This window comes from Castor canadensis, chromosome 9 (genome assembly GCF_047511655.1).
Source record: "Castor canadensis chromosome 9, mCasCan1.hap1v2, whole genome shotgun sequence".
Classification (NCBI taxonomy): Eukaryota; Metazoa; Chordata; class Mammalia; order Rodentia; family Castoridae; genus Castor; species Castor canadensis.
This window is the reverse complement of record NC_133394.1, coordinates 145,993,467-146,004,357: the sequence shown is the minus strand read 5'-3', so window position 1 is coordinate 146,004,357 and position 10,891 is coordinate 145,993,467. Positions and strand designations below refer to the sequence as shown.

The window sequence follows — 10,891 nt, the reverse complement described above, 5'->3', positions numbered from 1 at the left end:
CCCACCACCCTCGCCCTTAACGCGTTTTCCATCCAAGGGCAGGGGTCTCTCGAGTCCAGCACAGCCTAGAGGTTGAACAGCCCCAGGTCTCCTCCCTCGCGAACGCGGTGGGTGGGGAGAATCGTAGGTGAGGAAAAGCTGGACTTTCCAAAGCAGCTTCCCACTCAGACAGTGGATCCCAGCAATAATGACCTTCTGGTAGAGGCCTTCAGGGCAGCAATTTGGAGCGACCCAGATCCTTAAAAACAAAACAATCGCCCTCCCCACATAAACACCGAAATTGCTCATGAAGGATGTGAATTATTATTTAAAGTAAAAATGCTTTGTCCTTCACCTCCACTCAGAGCCAGAGGGTGTGTGTGTGGACTCCAGGAGCCTTGCAACTGAAAAAATAAAGATACTTAGAGAAGTTAGTTATTGGAGATTCACTAATTCAGTGGCAGAGCTGCCACAGGCCCGTGGAATTCAGACCTCCTGGCAGCTTTACTCTATGGACCCTATAGAGCCACTGAGCACTTGGGCCACCAACATCCTGGCCCACGAAGGAAGCGGAAAAAGCTGGAGCATCGTCCTGTGGTGCCAGGGCGCACGCCCAAGTGCTAGGAAGAAAGCCTGCAAAGCGTGAATGCTGCGATGGGAGGGGGTCGGGACCTAGTCGGGACCAACTCACCGAGAAGCCCAAAGGCCGGAACAGAATTCCTACGCTAGATCCTCACTCCTGGGAGTTCCACGACGCAATCGCACAGATCCGTGTAGGAGACCGGGAGCTCTGTGCAGCGATTAATGATGCACTTTTCGTTTCATGAGCGCACAAACCTCTTGCCCGCGCCGCACGTCGCAAACTGCCGGGGATGGGGAGCGGAGAACAAGGGTGACTGTGAGAGGGAGAGTGAACGCGAGCCTGTCTTGGGCCAATGGAGCTTATCATACACTCTTATGCAAACTTGGAGGAAACCTTTGAGCCCAGCGGCAAGGATCTTACCTCCCCGAGGCTCCAGGGAAAGTGTCACTCCCACCCCTGCAGGTATAGTGTGTTCTCTTTCAACTGGACATTTCAAGGGGAACAGAGAGACGATATTCGCCGGTGGCCAGGGATTACAGGTTGGCTCAGAGTGGTCCAAAAGCCCGGCTCCTGCTGGTAGCCTGCCTCAAAGCAAAAGTCTTCAACAGCAACCTCAGGATTCTGGCCCTGTGTGGGGCTTCAGGGTCGTTTACCCAGATCTTACACTCATGAATTACCCCAAATTTAGACTTCCGAGTTTCCTTCACAGGAAGCCTCAGGCATATACTCAACAAGTTTGAAAAAGGTTCAACATTCAACCTAAATCTGTACCCTATACAAGACCACCCCTGCTTGTAGGGCCTTGGGAATCAATCTTTTATAAATGCTTTAATGATTTGAGCGATCCAGTTTATGTTGAATAACTCCTATGTGTGGCTATGGTGAAAAAACCCCAATTTATTAGATAATGTAATCATTTACAATATAACACAATTTGTTTTGCAGTCCTGCTTTGGCATTTTTTCATTTTAAAAACATTTACATCAGAAGATCAAAGACTGCCCAGAACTCTGTAGGCGTCTCACAGACCCTAAGCTCAACAGACCACAGGGTACTTGGAACTCCCTGAAGGAAAGCAAAGTAGATTGTTACAGCTCAGCGATTCTGCATTCCTAGAAGTTTAATAATAATAATAAATAATAATCTCAACAACAACAATAAAGTCATACCAGTTGTGTGCTGCTTACTGGTCTTCAAAGTGCATTCACACCTTTGTGATGCAACCACCCCAGAGTCAAACTTGGAGCCAGTGCTAAAGGAAACCTATCCTGCTGCGTGAAACCTAAAATATGCTTCTGGGTTTTAGCAACCGTGATTCCACCTCTTAATGGCCTGTGGTGGTGGAAAAGTCATGCTACCTTTTTGAGCCTCAGTTTCCTCTTCTGTCAGACGGAGGTCATGTGTGACAGGCTGCAGGCAACCTCAGCAGGACAGGATCTGGAAGCACTTCTTCAGTGTAATGCCCCAGAAAAATGAATGGTGTTGATTTTGCTGTCCTTGTTATTATTATTCTTAAACAGTGTTTGGTTGGCTGTCGGCCTCCTTCAGATTAGGAGTTTCTATTATTGCCTCCATATTCAGTGGCTTCTGCAGCTGCCTAATGCCCTGAGGTGCAAAGGGCATTTAGCACTTTGCAACTTTGAAATCGCTGTCAAGCATTTGCTGCCTCTTGCAGTCCCACTGAACTCTGTGCTATTCCCAATTAGGAGAGTTGTTGAGTGAATATAGTGACCCATGAGGATGAAGTCTTAGAGCCCATTGTCAGCAACCTCTGCCCCAGCACTGGATTACCTTATTCTCCCTGAAGAGAATGCTCCCTATCTTTCCTATGAGCCCCAGGACCTTTTCTGCCAGTTTTGAGATTGTGTGGAAATGACTGATTCTCCCAGTAGCTCTGGGTGACTTTCTCTCCAGCAACGCAGGAATCTTTCTGTAAGCAAGTTGACTTCTGTGAACTTTGCAGAAAGAGGCCAGGTCCTCATTTCCTCTGGAATATGGACTAAAACTTGAATGGAGGAGAGTGGATTGTAAGTCTGTCTGTAAGCTCTGAGCTGTGGTGCTGATGGTGGCAATTTAGGGAATTAGATACACAGGACCACCACTTGGTGAGATATGAACTACTTGGGATGGGGTTCTGACCCTCTGGGTAGTTGGCCTATTTGTTGTGGCCTTCATCTACTAAGCTGTTCTCCCTCTGAGAGGAGGGAGCTGGAACCAGGACACTCTCCACTCCACAGAAGTCTCCAGATGTTACTCCTCCAAGGAACCCTGTCTCTTCTGGTTCTGGTCACTTATACTAGGAGGCCAAAGCTCAGAGGTACCAGCACATCTCCAGTGAAACCTGACTCTCCATTACCCTCTCCCCTTCCCAGAGTGGGAGAGCTACAAAGATTCTGGGATTCACCATGGCCAAGAAGTGGATAATTTTTGAAAATGGAACCCAACCTCAACTACCTGCTCAATGGCTACATAGCCAAGATACTTTCCAGAGGCCTGAGAACTCCAGAAACCTAAGCTCTTAGAATCAGGACATAAGCAAAACTAACAGACCTAGATGCTTCACACACACACACACACACACACACACACACACACACACAGAGAGAGAGAGAGCCCAAAGCTAGTCACATTTGATGTCCAACTGATTCCAAATTTGCTGCCCAGAGCAAAATTTGTGAAGTAGGCCTGAATCCTTGCGATCAAATTCAGTGCAGATCACAGCATATTTGGCCCCTTTTCCAGCCATTTTCATGCCTTGGTCTATGTAATGTAGGTGGGTCAGATCTTAAGATCCCCAAGGCCTGCTTGAATGTTCTTTAAAGGAGAATGGACAGAAGGATGAAGACGTCGAAGGACACTGGACTCAGGCCAGTGACTGCTCTGGGCAACCAGGCCCGGAGGAGGCAGAGAAGGTTCCATGCAGCAAAAACCCCAGAGATTGGACAAATCCAGACCCTTTGAGCTAGGAGCTATGTGGTCAGAGAGCATGACACTGTTTCATCTTAAAAAAAAAAAAAAAGGCCAGAGAGGAAAGGTGAATGGCAGAGAAAGAAAAAGGAAATGAAGAAAGTAACAGTGAATTTCCAACGAAGCCACGGAGTGGCCCAGGACCCCAAGTAAGGACACCCGGGCTTGGGTAACAAAGCGAGTTGCAAAACCCGGCAGACTGAGCTGGACCTAGATTTTGCCTGGGACTCCCCGAACCAGACTGAAAGGTATTCTTGCCAATGCAAGGTAAAGGGCAGCTGGAAGGAAAGGTGCCACAAATATAGATAAAACTGAATTTATTTGAGTCATTTCCGCTGCAGCTCGAGCTAGCCCTGCGGAGCCTGTCCAGGCGGGGAGCCCAGGAGTGAGAGAGGAAGAGAAGTGACACTGCCCCACGCTGGAGGAAAGGAAGGTGGGGTCTGCTGCGGATGAGACATCCGTTCATTTTCCTACTGGGAAGAAACTCTCTGGTTCTCTCTCCTCCAAATCCTCATGCACGGAGAACATACTACCCTCTTAGGACGCTGCAACAAGCGACTGCCATTTTCATATACGGGGAAAACATCGACCTCCCCTTTCAAAAAAAAAATCTTTAAGTGGTGATCTCTGGGGAAAGGAAGGGAAGAGATTGTAGAATTAACGGAAACGCTCCAACTTTCTACAAGGAAAAATGCATTTATGATTAATTATAAAGTTAAAATGGAAATTTAAAACGGTTTTAAACAATGCAAAATGAATGCAGAACCCAATAGAAAGCAGTAGGACAGGAGTGGTTGGGGCGCAGTGTGGACATCCCGAAGGCGTTTGTCTTTCACTTTTCGCTGTTTCCGGAAGCTGGAATCTTTGTAAAGCGCTTGCCGCTCGCTGGGCACAGCCCGTGCTGGTCGCAGGAGGTCCAGCACTCTTGGCCTTGGCCTTCAGGATCTTTAGGCTACCAAGGCCTGGAGACTGGGAGACTGGGAAAGGCTGCGGCTAGAAAATGGCTCAAATAGGCCTTTCGGCTCCCTGTGAAATTGAAAGAAGCCTGGGTTTCCGTGTCTCCGGGCCTCGGCGCCAGTACTGTGGCAATAACTCTTCCTTGCTCGCAGGAACCCGCGAGGCGAGGTCGGTGGCGAGCGAAGGGAGCGGTATTCTTGGGAGACCTGAACGCCTGCCGGCGTTCATGTGCAAAATGTGATCAATGACCTTGTTCCGCTCATCTCTGCTCCCCCGATGGGTTTCAGTACGCATCAAAGGACGCCAGGTCATCGAGGGATCAGAAACGCTTTGAAACCATGTGGAACACCATTCGCACCTTACAATGGTAAAATCTCAAGTGACCCTCCTTGGCAGGTACGTTATTGGCGCCTAGTTCACCTCTAATCGCTTCGGAATTTCAGCGTGAATTTTTATTAGCCTACTCCTGGAACAGAATAAAGACCGGACCGCTGAAGAGAAACGATCCGAAAATCGAAAGCAGACCGGAGGCGTCAGGACGTGAAAGAATCAGCAGATTAGGGTGAATTGGCTGTGGATTCAACTAGGCGCGCTTCCTAGACTCTGAAGCCCATGCCCTCAAGAAAACAAGGAATCTTAGAAATCTGCTTCCGAATTCAGTGGAATTCATCCGTGACTCCTGCAGAATCCCCAAATGGTGATTCCCTGAGCTGCACTGTTTAACCCTTTCCTGTGGTTGGGCAGCGGGGCTGCTGGGGGAAGGAGGTGGCAATGTCTCCTGGGCCCAAGACAGAAAAAAGACTGAGAAAATGATCCCCAAGCTACTTCCAGACTGCCTTCCTCCCCCCCTCCACCCCCCGCAAGCCGCAGCGAGAGAGCTTCAGAGAAAACACGGTATCTAAGACGGCATGTTAAAACTAAAAGTTTATAAATTAAAGAAAAAATACAGCGAATAGAGCTTCAAAACTTCACAAATCTTTTAAAAGGTAATACTCTAGTTGAGTGCACAGTGCCCTTCAGGAGGCGAAGAACGGCGAAGTTGACAAGACAGGTGGGATCACCTGTCTTAGAAACAGATGAGGGGCAAAGGCGGGGTCCTGGACCTGGCCAAGCACAGGAGTCGCGGAGGGTGTAAGGGTAGAAACAGAAGACCAGGCGGCGGGATTGCAGAGGACGCCGGAAACGGTGGCCAGAGATATTCACATTGAATACAAAAATAACCGTTATTTGAATACAAACAACTGAAAAGTGCTACAAGTCTTAACCTCCTTCGAAAAATATAAAGAAATAAAGGCAAGTTTCTGCGCACTGGGGGGCTCCCAGGCACTCCCGGTTTGAGTGCGGCCTTGGCCTTCAGAAAGGGAAGGTGTGGGAGTCCCTGGTAGGCCCTGCGCTGAGAGGCACCCAATAGGGCGCCGCCTCCTGAGCTCTGACACTCGGGAGGGGTGGAGCGGAGGTCCCGAAAACCAAACCACTCGCGGTTCAAACCAACCCCTGGCCTGGAGCTGCCAGGGTTAGGAACTCCTTCGTCACAAATGTAATTTCCAAAAATAAAAGATATGTAGATACACATAGATTGGTAGCATGGATACCATGAACTAGTGTGGCCTAGCGCACGAAGCTCCCGGCAGGCCTGAAATTCTGGGGATTCAGGCTATGTGGTCTCCAGGAGTCCTCTCTGCTCCGGGGAAACAACATCCCCAGGCAGACACAATCCAAATCCAACATTGGCGTGGCAATAAATAACGTCCAGGGGCTTACAGACAGGTAAGCAAGGGTAAGCAGAGACTAGGCGGTGCCCCCCCTGCTCTTATCAGAAAAGGCGCCCCTTCTGGGCAGACTCAGTTCGGCTGCCAGGTCACACGTCCTGGGCATGGGAACCAGAGCTGGATTTCATCCTCCACTTGCCCCTTGGTTGAGCCCCACTGCACAGAAAACTACCTACACATTTGTCAGCGGCTGTCGGAACCGGTGCGCAGGAATCACTGGTGCTGGCCCCAGGAGGCTCACTGGGTGCCCGCAGCGGCCGCGCACGTAGACAGCGCCCAGCCTGGGAGGCAGTAGTAAGGATAATAGTAGGAAGGCTGCAGTGGCAGAAGCGAGGGTGGCCTCAGCACCTCGCCGGGCAGATACTGTCTCTGGTCGTCACGCACCAGCACCTTTACTGCTACTTTCTTGGCTGCGGGCGCTGAGGCCAGTAGATCTGCGGCCATCTGCCGACGTTTGGTCTTGTAGCGACGGTTCTGGAACCAGATCTTCACCTGCGTCTCGGTGAGCTTCAGCGACGCTGCCAGATCTGCGCGCTCCGGACCCGACAGGTAGCGCTGATGGTTAAAACGACGCTCCAGCTCAAAGACCTGCGCGTGGGAGAAAGCAGCCCGGGAGCGCTTCTTCCGGGGCTTGGGAGCAACAGGCTCTTCCTCCTCCTCCGCGCCGCCCGCCGGCCTGCCGCCACCTGCTCCGCCCGCGCCGCTGCACAGCCCAGGCACGCGTGCACCTCCCGGGCCAACACCGTCGTCCTCAGCTCTGGGGCTGCGGTCGCCTGCGGACCCCAATGGAAACAAAAACAAGAGACTGTCAGCGTCGCAAAGGTGAGACTGGGTCTCAACTGCAGGGGTTTCCGGGGTGGGTTTGGGGATCGGAAATAAACTTTGATTTGACGGTAGCGGAGGTGAGGTCCCCTCTGGAGCTGGAGATTTGTCTTGGAACCCTGTCCTGCTATCTTCTCGAATCTTTCTGCCTTTTCTGGCAGACCGGACCGACTCAGCAGCTATGTTAAGGGGTGCAGTTGAAGACCAGCACCCAGCTCTGTCTGGGTCCCAGAATTCCCTTTAGTAACGTGGGGGCACTGGGTCTTAGCATCCCCGCAAGACCTTCTTGCTCTCAGCAGTAAGACCTGGAGTTCGGGACTGCGTTTCTATCTGTCTACTGGGGTCACCCGGCTCCTCAAAGTCAGGCTCACACATTCGCGTTGGCTGTATGCAAGGTGAAGGAGGGGGATCAATCTTGAGGCCAGGAGTATATGGAGTCTTTCGCCCCAAACAGGCCATGGTTGCAGGAGAAGGTAAGGCAACAGGCAATGCCAAGGTCTTGGTTGGGCTTTCTCCTCTCTTCTCAAGGAAGTGAGAGGAGAGCTAAGGCTGGGTGGTGAAGAGAAGAGACTGTCTTGTCTTGGGTCTTTGGACCCTGATTTGACACCACTGCCTGGGCCCCTTCCTTCGCTCTCCCCGCTGACCCCACAGAGAGGTCCTTCGCACTAGCTTGCCTCCTTTGGGCTAGCTGCTTGAGGCCTTCAGCAAAGTGCACCCAACTGAAGTGGCCCGGGGTCTTTCCAATCAAGAAATGTTCCGATTTTGGCAAAGGATGCCTCTATCCTGCCTGCCCCCAGGTAACCTAGATGGAGCCCCCACCCTCCCGCTTTCGGGTAGCTTCTGGGTTTTCCTCCAGCACCTCAGTCTTCAGCTCAACTCTGGTCTTTCACCCGGGGCACTGGAAAATTAAAGCGTCCCTTTCCTCAAAGCCCTACCTGTGCATCCTTGGCACTGGCCCATTTGAAGGTGTCCTTCACTGCCTGTTTCTGTGCTTCAAGGCTGGGTCCTGGGACCTCCAGCAGTTAGGGCCAGGCCACTGTGTACCTGAGGTCTCTGGTCTCTCTTTGCTAATTTGGGGGAGTTGAAGACAGACGCTGCTAAGGCACTGGCAATGAATTCAAAGGCCTCGGAAGGCAGAAAGCAGCGGTTCTCTCCCAATCTCATCCAAGAGCACTGTCCTGGGATGCAGGGCTCCAAGGAGCTTCTCATCTATTAGAGGCTCAGGTGTTTAAGGGTTGGTGCAGCCCGCGCCAGCGCGCAGAACTTCGGGACTTGGCCCGAACCTAACCCTGGACACAGGTTGCTCACACTAGGCCCACCCTATTCCGCGTGGTTGACCTCTTTGTCCGCCCCCTTTCCCCGCGAAGCCGCGGCAGACCTGAAACGCTGGCTGACATCTCGCTGTCGCTCCGTCCGGCGGCTTCCTCCTCCAAATCCTTGGTTGCATGCATCTCGCAGACTGGCCGGTCAAGGCCCAGGGTTCCCCCTGCGCGGCCGGCCCCGCTGGCTCCCGGCACTTCGGCGCAGCGCCTCCTGCCCTCGTTCTCTTCGCTGAGAGCGGAGTCCGAGTCCCAACCTCCCGGGCTCTCCGCAGTTTGCCCCGCAGCTGTTCTGCTCCGAGCAGGAGACGATAGCAGAGAGTCCTCAGCGCCTCCCAGTGCGCCCGCTTCTGCCTCCCCAAAAAGCCGCCAGCAGCAAACTGCTGGCGAAGCGGCCACCGCCACCGCTGTGCCCCCAGGCACCCGGCGCCCCTCTGGCGCAGCCAGTCCTACGCGCTCCTCTTTCTTGTTGAGAATAGCCTGGATGGAGAAGGGCGTCAAGGTGTTGGCGCCGCGCACAGCCATCTGCGCCGCGGGCCGGAGCGGGCGGCCGGCCGGGCGGGCAGCTGGGGCAAGGGGCAACTCTGAGCCGGATGGAGAACGCCGGCGACCGCAGCGCGAGTGAGCCGGGTGCGCCAACACCCTGCAGCCTCCTGCTGCAAAGCTCAGCAGCCCCCGCCCCCTCCCTCCTAGGATCTGCGCCGACCCTCGCCCCCAACTCTGAGGCCCACTCCGCCTGGAGACCCCCTCCCCCTGAATCCAGCGCCAGACGCTCTCCGATTGTAACTCAGCTGGATTATCTCATTGCCTCTCGCCCGTAGGGGCGGGCCGGGGTCTGCCCCTCGGGTGGGGGAAGATGGGGGACAACTGGCGGGGTCCCTTCGGCCGCTACAGTTCCCTCCCAAGCGCCGCCGGGAGCACGGCCCAAGTCACTTCTTTGCGCCTCTGTCTCTTCCCCGCCCGCAGGATTTCGCTTCAGGTCAGCCCTCCCTCTTCCCCGCTGGGCTGGCTCTTCCGGATCCCACTGAGGCGGCGACGGCGGCAGCCGCTGAATTTGGTGAGGAGCGGGGCACCTTTTTACTCTCTGCTCTGGTTTTATCTGTTTCTTCTCTTTCCTTCCCCTGCGTTCCCCCGCACACCCCCCTCCGGTATGAGTGTCATTCCTCACGCCTGAGTGACAGCCTCAGGCCACGCCCCTTCACTGGGCTGTCCAGGGCTCTCTCGGCCGTTGATTGGCTGGCTCCAGCTGGGGGACGTTGACTTTAAGAGACAAAACTGGGCAAGTTGAGCCTTAAAAGACAGGGTCTGACTTAACCCCTTCCCTCCTAAGCCTGATCCTCGAAGCACCCTGTAAGAACACGAGAGTCATCCACCCTGCAGCCACGTTTCTTACTTCTGCAGATACAGCCACTATTCCAGCGCTTTTCTGGAACGCTGATATGAAGTCCAGGCAAAATCTGCAACGGAAATTCAAGATAATGCAGTTTCATAAACGACACGCTTAGTTTCTGTTCTCTAGGAAGGAACCAAAGCCGAAGAACAAATGCATCTTTTCATCTCTAATATTTCTCTGCTTCTTCACTGCTAATGTTCTTTACTGAAATACCCGTATAATTAAAAGCACCCTAGAAATGTTGTTCTTTCCTTAGCGTCTTTGATTTGATCGATTTTTTACTAGAAGAATCGCACAGATTAAAAATGTTACAGTAAAAACTAAAGTCAGGCGAGGAACTGGAAGGCATCTTTGGGAAACTTTCTGGAATTGTACAGTCATTTTCCTGAGCGGTCGACACTGAACGTAACTGGAGTTTGTTCCAAGTTTTACATCACGAAAAACAAAATCCTTTCAATTTGTTCTTAAGTATTCTGTTACTTATGAAGTGAACAGAAAAAGATATTTATTTGTTTAAAACATTATCAGTGGGTTACATAGTATTGATCCCAAGCTGACACTTAATGCTCTTAAAACATTAAAAAATAAGAAATACATTGTTTTATGTAATAGGAGGAACCAAGAAAGAAACACAAATATTTTGAGTATATCAAAACATGTTGCTTATTTATGGCATTTATTTTTAAATAAACTTTTGTTCAAGTAACATATTTTACTGTCTTTCATACCAAATGCACAGACTTGAACCATTAAATATATTTAAAGAACTGTGATTTTCATTTAAAAATTGCCGGGATTGGTGTTTTTGGTGTCACTAAAATAGATACCATTTCCCCTGCTGCTTTCTTTCTAGGTGTTCTGCACTGCAGGAGGAAATAGATGCACTGCCCATTGTTTTCAACCCTAGAAGGACGTTTGCAGCATCCAGACTTTTCAGCATTTTAGCTGCGTAATGTTTTCTTGCTCTGTGCAGACGCTGTACTGTGCCTTGGCAAACAAACTCTCACCTTAAGAGGTCATTGCCCTTTATAGTTCATCATAATTCTATCAGTTTTGAGAGAAAGGCGTTTAAATTTGGTGTATTAAGCAAGCGTAAGAAGGG

General features: G+C 51.5%; 1 protein-coding gene across 1 annotated transcript; it reads right to left on the bottom strand.

Annotated features, from left to right (window-relative positions):
- Window positions 1-5,372: 5,372 nt before the first annotated feature.
- Window positions 5,373-9,559, bottom strand: Nkx3-2 (NK3 homeobox 2). The gene is made up of 2 exons (XM_020177062.2): window positions 8,456-9,559; window positions 5,373-7,028 (listed from the first exon to the last, which is right to left on the bottom strand). The coding sequence occupies exons 1-2, from the start codon at window positions 8,919-8,921 to the stop codon at window positions 6,493-6,495; spliced, it is 1,002 nt and encodes a 333-aa protein (XP_020032651.1). The 5' UTR covers window positions 8,922-9,559; the 3' UTR covers window positions 5,373-6,492.
- Between the last annotated feature and the right edge of the window lie 1,332 nt (window positions 9,560-10,891).

What these genes read in the sequence shown, in the direction of transcription:
- Nkx3-2 (XM_020177062.2), bottom strand. Translation starts at nt 8,921, where the DNA reads ATGGCTGTGCGCGGCGCCAACACCTTGACGCCCTTCTCCATCCAGGCT. An exon ending in GATGTCAGCCAGCGTTTCAG is followed by an intron (nt 7,029 to 8,455) that starts GTCTGCCGCGGC and finishes TGGGGTCCGCAG; the next exon opens with GCGACCGCAGCCCCAGAGCT.